Source organism: Podarcis vaucheri (assembly GCF_965113315.1).
Source record: "Podarcis vaucheri genome assembly, chromosome: 13".
NCBI lineage: Eukaryota > Metazoa > Chordata > Lepidosauria > Squamata > Lacertidae > Podarcis > Podarcis vaucheri.
Window position 1 is genome coordinate 9,073,742 of NC_138751.1, and position 12,977 is coordinate 9,086,718.

At 40.2% G+C, this 12,977-nt stretch overlaps 1 protein-coding gene across 1 annotated transcript; it reads left to right on the plus strand.

Moving 5' to 3' along the window:
* Positions 1 to 1,956: 1,956 nt before the first annotated feature.
* LOC309517403 (vomeronasal type-2 receptor 26-like) lies at positions 1,957 to 8,257 on the plus strand (the record flags this gene model as incomplete). Its single annotated transcript, XM_082196640.1, has 6 exons — positions 1,957 to 2,135; positions 3,432 to 3,723; positions 4,329 to 5,186; positions 5,623 to 5,850; positions 6,766 to 6,892; positions 7,389 to 8,257. 6 exons carry the CDS (start codon positions 1,957 to 1,959, stop codon positions 8,255 to 8,257), a joined length of 2,553 nt encoding a protein of 850 aa, XP_082052766.1.
* Between the last annotated feature and the right edge of the window lie 4,720 nt (positions 8,258 to 12,977).

Consider the following 12,977-nt stretch of genomic DNA (forward strand, 5'->3'; position numbering starts at 1 on the left):
TGATGGCAGAAAAAAAGAGGAAGCAATTCCTCAATTTGTGGCCATCTGCATAGCAAGGATACAGAAATCAGCACTGGATTCCAGAAATGATTGTGAATGCTACTGATCCTGAGAATACTGCTGATACCATAGGAAGTGGCATCAATAACCAAAAATAAAACAAAACAAGAATATGCTTGTAGTGTGTAGTTTTGTAAGTCTTTTGATGATGGAAAAATGATGATAATGATATAATATAATAAGAGTGGCTGGGGAAACCCAACTAGATGGGTGGGGTATAATTATAATTATTAAATACATAAATAAATAAATAAATAAATGATTTTTTTTAAAAAAAATGTACCCCACCCATCTGACTGGGTTGCCCTAGCCACTCTGAAAGCACTCATAGATCTGAAAGGCCTTGGTTGAAACAAATAAAATGCTCCAAAAAAGATACTCCCTTAAAAAAAGAGAGAACCCCCTATGTCCATCTCAAAACCATTGCTCTCTCGACATCCAACTCAACTTGTTTCCACAGTGGCCAACCAGATGTTTATGGGAAGCCTTTAAGAAGGAGAAGAGTAATACAGCTTTCTCCCTACTTGTGTTTCTTATCAAGTGGTAATCAGAGGCATAGTGCTCTGACATTGGAGGGAGAACAGAGCTATTGTAGCTAATAACCTTTGCTAGTCCTCTTCTCCACTTCAGTGCCTGTTATAAGACAGTGTATTCCATTCCACATGTCTGTCCACCAGACACCTAAGTACTTGGAGCATCTGTTTCCTGAGGTGGCCTAACTCTGCCCAGTGGTAGGGCTGGTGTTGACCATACCACCCTGGCCCTGACTGACAGCATGATATTTTCACAACATGAGCCTTAGTGACATTCACTACTCTTCATGTATAAAAATGTTTGAACATGGTAGAGGGTGGAGAATTCATACATGACAATCCTTCTGCTCTTAAAAGAACTGTCACTTAGGAACGTAAGTGAAAAGTGTTCTCCCAAATGGAAAATTCACATCAGTATTCTAGGCAGGAACTACTCAGTGGGAGGGATCAAATTCCATGCATACTCAAGCAAGAGAAATCCTAATACACATATTATCCATATATAACATCAACACAAATGAGCCATGTGTAAATCCATAACTGATTTCCAGAGCCAAGTTGGTGGGGATCCCAGCAATGAGTTCCCCTTAGGCACTTCCTATCTTATCAATGATGGTGAGAGGACAATTGTAGAATTATATTGTAAGTCATAGAGTTCATCTCCTTTCCTAGCTTCAGAATAAAGAGGGGATGAGGCACCTTTCTGATGTTGATAAATTACAACTCCCATCTTCCTTCATCATTGACCATGTTGACTAGGGGCTGATGGATACTGAAATTCAAAATCTCCTGGGTGCAGGGGCTCTTAATGTTATTTGCTTATTGTTGCCATCAGAACCAAAATGCAGCGTTATGTCCTACTAAGCAGAAAAATAGGGGAAATATCATTTGCTTAACACCACATCAGGAATAATTATCTCCCTTGCCATTACGGTATCTGAATCATTGTTATTGCTTCTTCTCATCAGAGCTCCAACAGCTTTCCAGAAGGTGGAGAAAAACACGCCACAAGCAAAAGAGAAACTGGTTAAAATCCATTGACTTCTGCCATTCAGAGCTGGGATCAGGGGCAATAATCAGACAGGCAGGGCCCTGTTCATTTCATTGGAGGGTCTTCAAAAAGTGTACCTTAGCTGTCATACAAGACATGTTCTTTAAGAAGGTTTGAGTTTAGGCTAATACACTCCTCTTTAGCATGCCTATTAGCTGAGTTGGCTGTTTTCCAGTTTAGCATGTTTCATTTAGGTTGATGGCAATGACAGGCCACTGGCTGAGTACAGCAACCTCTGCATCTATCGAAAAGCTCTGCCACCAGATGTTGTTTGTGGTGGTGGTGGTGCTGCTGCTGCTTCAGTTGCCACACATGGCGTGCAAAGCAGAAGCTACCAAGTGCCCTGTAAATGATCCTGTATCTCTTCCTCATGACTGGTATCATCCTGGGAACCTCCTCATTGGTGGAGTTGCTTCTCAGATCATGTACCTTTTCCCCCAACTTTCCTTCCACAATCACCCGTCTCAGGAGCTGGGCTTGGATGCTCCAATGTAAGGAATACTCATTCTTCTCTTTTCTTTCTGTGCCATGTGAGCTGGGGAGCATTTTTAATACAAGAATGTTCAGAGATTGTATGCAAACTGAGGTCTATGAGTCTTACACTCTTTAACTCATTTGAAGCATACCTAGACTCCCTCCTCTCATAATCATATAATAATAATAAATCTTTATTGGGGTCCAAAGACCCATAAAACAATTTCAGAACAAAATACAGTGAAAAAGGCCAACCACAAAGAGAGAGAAACCAAGGTGGTCATTTTGTTTTGTCTCGAGCTTGATGAACTTTGTTTCTTTTGACTTCTGAAACTTTGCCGTGGCCAGAGTAATATCATTAGACCTGTCATCCAAAAGCTATTTAATATGGGAGGCTTCAGATTTTCCTGGCAGATTTGCCAGTAGGTGTAGAGAAAAGTTGGTGGAAATTATTCTTGCCAATGAAAAAGGCAATATTAATGGAGTACCAATTTTGCAACAAAATAGACTAGTCAGTGAAACTTAGACAGTGAAAGACACTAGCTAATATTAGGACAAATACTATGATTGGCCATAGTTCTTTTTATCATTATGAAAAAGGAATTTATATCCAAAATCAAATACCTAAAATGACATGAACAAATGACTTGATATATTAACAGAAATAAAAATAAAGCTACAATAAACTTTTTGAAAAAACCAACAACCAATAATTTACCCAGGCCCCTTTACGTTAGAGTTTTATCCTGTTCAATCACTTACTACATTCATTTCATTTTTATCTTTATTTTCAGTATTTTGTATTACATTTTATTTACTACATTTTATATTGTCATTTCTGTAAACTGCTTTGTGATTTTTTTTGCCAGAAATGTTACACATTGTATATATTTTATATCTAATAGAAGACCAGAATAAGTAATAAACATACAAGCAGACAAAACTGGGCAAATTGACAAGTCAAATAAAGGCATGGATTTAGATTTCATTAGACTACTTATTGGGGGGCCCTATATGTGACACTTTAATTGATGTCTTCTTTTTCCCCATTGCCCCATTTTCATTTGGTACAAATGGACGTTCTTTTCTGCTTCACTCTCTCCACTGATACAATTTTGTGGTTCATTCTCCTCTCTTACTCACTGATCACACTTTCTGCTTCTTGGCAGTTCCTATCTGTGGTGATTTGTTTTTTAACATTATAACAATGATCTAATCTAATGAGTTGATTTAAAAAAATAGTTTGCATTACTTTAAAACCTTAATGGACCAGTATTGTAATCTCCAAGGAAATACCATGTAACTCTCTGCAGTGTAGTGACAAAGTTCTACCAGCATGTCCTGGCCTTGGCATTTGCTGTAAATGAGATCAACAGAAACATGAAGATCTTGCCAAACATCACACTGGGTTTCCACATCCGTGACAGCTACTACGATGGAAGGATGACCTATCGAACCACTCTGGACCTGCTCTTCAAAGTTCATAAATTTATCCCAAACTATGAATGTCATTTCCCGAAAAATCTTATAGCTGTCATTGGGGGCCTGAGCTCTGATATCTCTTTCCATATGGCAAACATCTTAAACCTCTATAAGATTCCACAGGTAAGAATTGTGTGTAGATGAATGGGGATGTTCACAAACCATTAGCAAGTGTGGACTAGGTGGATTTGCATTAAGACAGTAGTGTTGCAGTTCAGAAAGACAGGTAGTTATGATTGATTTATTAAGAGAGCCAGTGTGGTGTAGTGGTTAAGAGTGGTGGACTCGTAATCTGGTGAACTGGGTTTGATTCCCTGCTCCTCCCCATGCAGCTGCTGGGTGACCTTGGGCTAGTCACACTTCTCTGAAGTGATAAAGTGGGATATCAAATACAAAGAAATATTTTGGGGTGTTTAAAAAACAAAATCCAAATGTATCCAAGACAGGTGGTAGGGAAAGGAATCATAAGGTAAAGGCTAGGGTAAATTGTATTATGTCCTCCAGGAGAATTCTTGTCTTGACTTCTAATATTAACCTGCACACTTAAATCATGGCTTTGTCAACCTCGCCCAAGTTTCCTGCTTGGCAGGGGGTTGGACTCAATGGCCCTTGTGGTCTCTTCCAACTCTATGATTCTATGATTCTACTCATTGCATGGAAATACATTCACATATACTAAAGTATTCCTACTAACCCATCCCTAAAACATTTGTGCATTTCTTTTTCAGCTTACCTATGGGTCATTTGCCCCAGAAAGTACCGGAACAAGGCAGGTTGCTTCATTTTACCGCATGGCCCCAAATGAAGTCAATCAGTATATGGGGATTATCCGCTTGCTTCAGAGTTTTAGATGGACATGGGTTGGCCTCCTTGCTGTAGGCGATGACAGTGGAGACCATTTCTTGCAGACTATGGAGCCACTGCTTTCTCAGAATGGCATCTGTTCAGCCTTCACACAAAGAATCCCCAACCAAGGGCGCTTCCTTTCCCTTGATGAACTGATTGATATGACCTCCGAAATTTATTTGCCTTTTTTGGATAGCAAGGTCAGAACATTTGTTGTCTATGGAGAAAGTATGATCATCCTGTGGTTAAGTGCCTTAGTGGCTCTGGAAGATCCTGGATATAGGGAAAACACATACATTGGAAAGGTGTGGATTATGACAACCCAGATTGATTTTGCAGTAACAGGCCAAATAACACGTAGTAATTTTCAAATATTCCAGGGCAGTATTTCCTTCACAATTCACTCAAATCAATGTCTGGGATTCCAGGGATATATTCGAAATATACAGTCTTGCAAGACACAAGATAATGGTTTTTTCCGAGCCTTCTGGCAGCACGCCTTTGACTGTTCATTGCCAAACCCCAATGTGCCAATGGATGTTGATGGCATATGTACTGGAGAGGAAAAGGTGGAGAATCTCCCTGAGTCTATCTTTGAAATGCAGATGACTGGCCACAGCTACAGCGTTTATAATGCAGTCTATGCAGTGGCACATGCTTTGCACAGCATGGGCTCATCCAGGTCCAATCTCAGAGCGATGGCACAGGGGAAAAGGCTTCAAGATATTCATACTTGGCAGGTACAGTCTTAACTACAAAATGGCTATTGCTGTGAATATATTCATGCAAATTGAAACAACTGTATCATCCACTGGTAAATTTGGTACACTGGGTTGTATTGAAATCCAACTAAGCTCTACACAGAGCTGACTCCTTAAAATTAATGAATGTTAGTTTCTCATGTCACGTAATCTCAATGAGTTGTCTCTGAATATGATTAACACTGGATACAACTTCTCAACTATAAAGAGGATGGAGTGATGGTGTGTGTTTTGGGAGAGCCTTATTTCCCCATATACATGAAGCCTGAAAAAGGTAAACTGTATTTTTCCAGTCTTCTACCACTACTAGATATGAGAATTTCCCTGAAACTGTTTTTTGGGGGGGAGAATGGTTTGTAAATCTTGGCATGGAAACAGTTGAGCTCTCTGTGTGTCTTTTTATTTTTTCCATTAGATCCACTCATTTCTCCAAGGCATTTCATTTAACAACTCAGCTGGAGAAACAGTGTCCTTGAATAATCATAGGGAGATGGAAGGTGGATTTGACATTGTGAACATGATCACGTTTCCAAACATCTCCTTCCTTAGAGTGAAAATTGGAATGGTTTATCCCAAGGCTCCTGAAGGAAAAGAAATTACTCTCGATGCAGATATAATTGTGTGGCATGAAAGTTTCAATCAGGTCTGAATTCTATAATATTTGTTAGTGCTGCTACCTTTTCTGAATGGGTGATCTGGGACTGGAAATGGCATTGGATGCATTCTGTCAGCATTAGTCTGTTGCAGAGATGGGGGAATCTTTGATTCTCTAGTAGTTGCTATCCTTCAACTCCCAGCTTCCCTGACAGAGATGTAGACTATGGCTGATTAAAGCTGTAATTCAGCAACATCTGGAAGGCTACAGGTTCCTCTTACTTGGTCTACTGTAATGAACTCAGTATCACACATAAACATCACACATGTAACATTCAAGTGTGAGGTTTATATATTCCTCATAACAACTGAAAACAATTTAAAGTTCTCTGTGGAAGTGAAAAAATGTAGATTGCAGTAGGACTGTAGGGCACTCTTTGATCACCCCTGTTCGGGAGTTTTCAAGCTTCCCATAGGCATCTGGTTGGCTACCATAAGGACAGGATACAGGACTAGATGGGCCTTTAGATTGATTCAGCAAGGCTCTTCTTACTGGATGAAGAGCTCAACTGAGTGGTCCTTTCCCCATCTCTGGTACCCACAGTTTTCCTCCATTAAAAAGAATGTCTACCATTATCAGAAAATATTCTGTTTGAACATGTTCTGCAAACTGGCATTTCTCTAAAACTGTTTTATTTATTTATTACATTTCATAAAAGTCATACACGGCTTGATTATAAAAGAGTGGTTTACAAAAGATAAAACAGTAAAATCAGGGGGGGGGGCGGAATACAACCCCACTTTAAAACATACAAAGGTTAAAATACTAAAACAGATTAAAGTTCAATCCTGGTACAGTTACACCAATATGAGCAATTGTTTCTTTGTAGATCAGCTGTTGAACAGCACCAACAACAGATCTAATTTCACTTTTCCTTTTAAAAAAAATCATGTTTATGGTTAGGTTTGTCCCCTTTCTGTGTGTAATGAGTACTGCAATGCTGGATATCAGAAGAAAAAGAAAGAAGGTGAGAAGTTTTGCTGCTATGACTGTGTTCCATGCCCAGAAGGCAAGATTTCCAACCGAAAGGGTAGGTGACACAATGCAATAGTTTATTAATGCATTCATCTACAAGTCAGCAAGTGATAGCAAAGGTGGGAGACATTTTCAGGATAAGGATCATATTAGAGAGCTATTGAAGGCTCAGTTAGAGGCAGTGATCTGTTGTGTTGGTGCGCTAGGAGAGCAATAGTGCCCCACCTACACTGCCTCACTGATCTCTAGTACATTTATGTAACAGTGCCAGAAGAGGTTTAGTCATGCTGGCCACATGATCTGGAAAGTTGTCTGTAGACAAACACCAGCTCCCTCAGCCTGTAAGTGAGATGAGTGCTGCAATACCATAGTTGCTTTTGACTGGACTTAGCCATCCAGGGTCCTTTACTGATAGTAACTGACAGTAACTCAATTCAAGCTTTTCCTTCCATTTATTTCCAATTACTTTTTAATCAACAAATGCCCCCCCTTTATCTTAACTGAAATATGACACCACTCTCTTTATTTCTCTCTTTCATATATTGACCTAGACATGAATGACTGCTTCAAGTGCCCAGAGGATCAATACCCTAGTGAGGACAGAGATGGATGCATTGCCAAAATGATAAGTTTCTTGTCTTATGAAGAACCTTTAGGGATTGGCTTAGCCTCGGTTGCAGTTTTCTTTTCCGTAAGCACAGCACTGGTGCTAGTAATCTTTGTTAAACACAAAGATACTCCCATTGTCAAAGCAAACAACCCGGACCTCACATTTATTCTACTCATTTCTCTCCTCCTCTGTTTTCTCTGTTCATTGCAATTTCTTGGACAACCAAGGAAGGTGACTTGCGCTCTCCGTCAATCTGCATTTGGTATCATTTTCTCTATGGCTGTGTCTTGTGTGTTGGCAAAAACCATCACTGTGGTTTTAGCTTTTCAGGCTACCAAGCCAGGTTCCAGCATAAGGAAGTGGGTAGGGAAAAGACTGTCCAACTCCATTGTCCTTTCCTGCTCCTTTATTGAAGCTAGTATTTGTATGGTGTGGTTAGGAACTTCTCCTCCTTTTCCACATTTCGATATGCATTCAATAACTGGAGAAATTGTAGCAGAATGCAATGAAGGCTCTGTCACCATGTTTTATCTTGCCCTGAGCTACATAGGTCTTCTGGCCATCATCAGCTTTACCGTGGCATTCCTAGCCAGGAAGTTGCCAGATACTTTTAATGAAGCCAAGTTCATCACCTTCAGCATGCTGGTGTTTTGCAGTGTTTGGTTGTCCTTTGTTCCAGCATATGTGAGCACCAAGGGGAAATATATGGTGGCTGTGGAGATCTTCACCATTTTGGCATCCAGTGCAGGGTTACTGGGCTGTATCTTTTGCCCCAAATGCTACATTATTTTACTTATGCCTGAGTTGTAGGGAACTGTATAAGAAAAAGACTTTAAGAATCTAAAGATATTCAGTCACAATCCATGTTGTCAAGCACCCTCCACTGTGTTACCATCCCAGCTGTGTCACTGCTGACAAGGATCCAGCAACACGTACATAATAGTAGAAATGGCAAAGGATTTCAGTTTAGTTTGCAAAGGTTTACAAAGAGGTATTTTTTTAAAAAACACACACCACAATTTAACATTTAAAGGTGAACCTGCATAATATGTGATCAAAAACAGACATCCTTCAGAATCTGCACTTCTTCAAAATGCATATATCAGTGGAAAAATATACAAACATGCATTGTATTAGGGGAAATTACTTTTCAATAATATGTATATTAGGAGAAATTCACACTAAAATCGTAATGGATTTCCACGGGGACTATGTGTTTGTGTGTGTGTGTGTGTGTGTGTGTGTGTGTGTGTGTGTCACACACCTGTGTGGGACTTGTGGCTTAATAAATATACATAGGATCAACACATGAAGATGGGCTGGCTGGGATAGAGCCTGTTCTCAAAATCTTTACAATAATTATGTGTTGTCCATTGTGCCCACAAAAGATGGGACAATGCCATCAAAATAAGCTTTAGGTCCAAACTATGCTATGAACAGGCTGCTCTACCTGTTGCACCACACTGCTGCCTTTTTCCTTTGAGCAAGGTGTTTCCTGAAGAGAGACTATGCATCTCCATCTTAGTCCTCATACACATTATAGGAGCTACATCTTCAAAAAAGTGTAGGACTGAGGATTGCAAATATAGATTATTCCCTGCCAATATTAATTGGTTCTGCTTTCTTCAAAGTAAGGCAGAGAAAGTCATTAAATACTTCAAAGACAGTAGTGATAACTACACAACAATAAATTTTACAAGAAAACAAAACCCGCACATGATCTGTTTGGAAACAAGATTACATTACATTCAAGATTTTAATAAATTTCATTCCTATTATCACCAGCAAGTGAAAAAGTTATGTTCTTTCCAGAGATGAACTGATTGATTTACTTATATTTCTGGTTTTGTTTTGTTTTACCTTTTTATTTTTTGACTGGTTTTTGGGACTGGAGAAGAACAATCATGCAATGAAGATGAATATTGGAAGCTTCAAGACAGACAAAAGAAAATACATTTTCACACACCTCATATTAAAATATATTTAGGTTTATGCCATTAAATCAACTTAAACTCTATAACTTTGGGTTCAATTGGCTGTTCTTGATTTCTTCATTCATTGCTAAATCTACATGCAGAGCAATTGTGAGGGTTGGTGTAGCTGAAACAGCTCCGAGAACTGCTATGAGAAAAGGAGGGTTTTTGTCAACCTTCAGATTCTCTTTCTTTCAGTGTTTAATCTCTTGTACAGTGGTACATAGCAGTGTCCTTGGGTTTCAGATCCTTCATTTGCAGACACAGCATGTTAGAAGGGTTGTCCCTTGATATAATAAAGGGTGTATTCTTGCACCCTTTCTATTTAATTTATTTTTATCAGACTTGCCAGATCACCTTCAAAAAATAGAATCACATGCCCCTAAACTTAATCAGAAACCAGTTCCTCTCTTATTATACGCAGACGATGCAGTTCTACTATCATTAACGAGTTTGGGTCTGAAACGTCTTATATCTTCTCTGATCCTTTACTGCGAATGTAATAAACTATTAATAAATTATGAGAAGACAAAAATTTTGGTCTTCTCGAATGGTTGGAAACTAGAGAAATGGAAAATAAGAGGGCATGAAATCCAACAAGTAAAAATCTATAGGTATCTGGGAATATTATTCCAGAGCAATTTAGGGTGGGCAAATCATCGCACAAACGCCATAAAACAGGCAAAGTGCACCTCATCAGCAGTTGCTCGTTTTTACTATCAGAAAGGTAATCAATTTATCCCTGCGGCCAATCAGATATTTCAAACAAAAGTGCAAGCCCAGATACTCTATGGAATCCCACTATGGGTCCAAGCATATAACAGTGATCTAAAAAAGATTCACTCCAGCTTTCTGAGACGTATTCTTGGACTCCCAGCTGTGATCAAATATGAAACAATGTGTGCAGAAATAGGCATACACACAATGGAATACTGGGCCTGGTCCACCTCAATAAAGTACTGGTTACGCTGCCATTTTCGCTGCTCTCCATCAAGCCTGCTCGCTGATTTGCTTCAAGACTCTTATAAATCAAGATGGTACCAGTACCTTGAAAAAAAGATTGAATCTTTAGGCATCGAGCTGGAGCCCCTATACAATTCTAATGAGCAATACATTTTCCATAATATCCTAACTAGATTAAAGGATGTTGAGAGACAAAATATTATGGCAGCAGTAAACAAAATTTGCTCCCCCGTATTCTATGATTTAAATATCTTAGACAGCAGAGCCAACTACGTCACTAAATTAACAATCCCAGCCCAACGTAGGGCTTTTATGCTGGCCCGGTTGAATGTTTTTCCCTCAGCCTTTGTCCGGGGAAGATATCAAAACATCCCTAGAAACAAGAGACTCTGCAGATGCTCTATGAATGTCCCGGACACTGTAGAGCATATTCTCTTTCATTGTCCATTGTACAGCACGCTCCGTCAACGCGTGCTGTCCCCTCTTCTGGGTGGCCTGGAACCCCAACAAGGTGAATGTGTGGGATTCTGCCTATCCGACGTTGACCAAAGGGTAACGGCGGGGGTAGCTGAGTTTTTGGTAGCAGCCCTCCAAGGAGCAGGTTAACAAGGAAAATCACTGACTCTATATGTATATATATATATATGTTTGTAGCCAACCGCTGCCTTCTTACATATACTTCAAGTCACTTATATGTTACTTTTCTTTTATGGTTTTATCTGTACAATGCCTAATAAAGGTTTGATTTCAACAACTTTCCACACAGGTGACTTTGTGCTTAAATGATGAAATACACATTCAGTGCAAAATGGAACACAAAGACTTCAATTTTGATTTCTAAAGCTCACACTGAGACTGCTCAGCAGATATTGTGGGAAGCTTAATTATTAAATTAATTAAGTTGGGACATTCTGACCTTTTGAACCAAGGCATAAAACTGTGGGGTGGTGGTGGTTGCACATACCAATATCATCAGCATTCAGGTCAATTTTGTAAGTGGAGGTCTTGGGTAGTTTCACTTGACCTGTGTTTATTTATTTAAATTTTGATGTCTGTTAAATGAACTGTTAATTCTTGGATTTCTTAATGTTATCATGCATTAATCATGAGTAGTATTAAACTAAGCTTTAATCAGAGCAGACCGATTTAAATTAATTAACATAAGTTAGGTCCACTTATTTCAGTGGGGCTACTGTGAGTAAAACTCATCTGAATATTTATTATGCAACATTATTTCAAGACATATATCGATAAACCTGTATTTCTCTCTCTCTCGTATATCCATATCTGAGCACAGCTGTATCTGTGGAAGATGTGGCATATAAACAAATTGTGACTATGTAAAGAAAACAGATGAGAATGACCGCTCCCCGCTTAAAACGGGGGGCGCCCTTTGTGTGGACGTGCGCAGCCCCTAGATCTGGAGTGGCTCCATCAGCATAGGCTTGGCTTTGCCTTCCCTCAGGTGGGATACCTGGAGGTCTCCGCCTACCTCAGTCAGTTGTCCAATCCCACCTGGGGGAGGCATTGCCAAGGAGACCAGGCCAGGTAGGGGATGGATTACCTGCCCACACAATAGAGGGAGGATCTTACCTGGGAATCCTCACTTGGCTCCACAGCTTCTCCCACCCTACCCACCTCAGTTAATGTCTTATTTTGCAGGTTAACTTTTCTTCACAGGTATGCGGGCGCTGCTACGTTAAGGTCGCTGTTAAAGGGCCGGAAAGGAATTTCCCTGCATTGGCAGGTTTCGCCTTTCCTATAGCAAAAGTCACAACTTTGGCGGTATCAGGCCTTGGGCGGAATCCTATAGTCCATCTTCCTCTTTGCGGCGGCGATACCAGAGTTCCCCATTAAAGGGGTTTCTGAAGGGAGGCTTTGACCATACGGCGAAAGGTCGTCATTGCTCTCCCCTGCGGCAGCAGCGTAATGGGGGGAAGCTATCTCTGCTTGAACATATGTCCTCCAGAGCCGGCCCATCCCCCCCACACACATTAGATAACCCTGATGCTCCCTAGGTCCCCGGCTGGGGACTGGGGAGGGAGAACGCCCAATGCCTGAGCCAAGGTCTACCCACATTTGAAATTTAATAAAGTTGTGGCCAATTTAATCCCATAGCATGTTGTCTTGAGTTGTTATTCCACATGACGGGGGGGGGGACCGCTCGGGATCTGGGGACTCCGCCTGTCCACGCAAAGCTTCCTCACAGCTGAAACAACAAGACAGTACAGTTGAATAAATATTTTATTTCTTGTGCTTTTCAGTATATCTCTCCTGCCCCCTTGAGTAAAGCTGGTGGCACAGGGAGAAGCTTCTTGTCTTGTACATGAAGTGATTGCTAGGGAAATGTTGAGCTCTGGATGATCACCAGAGTTCTTGGCTCGCTGGGATAGAGAAATCCACCTGTCCCTTTTGTCCCTACCGCAAAAGAACCCTGCCCCAGTCACTCCAGAGTATTCACACCTACTCTTTTTTTTTTAAATAAGAAAAAGTGCAGATCCAATCTTTTGATTTTCTAGTCCAGATAAAATCATAAAATCAAAGAAACATAGAATTGTAGAGTTGGGAGGAACCCCAAGGCTCATCTTACTCCA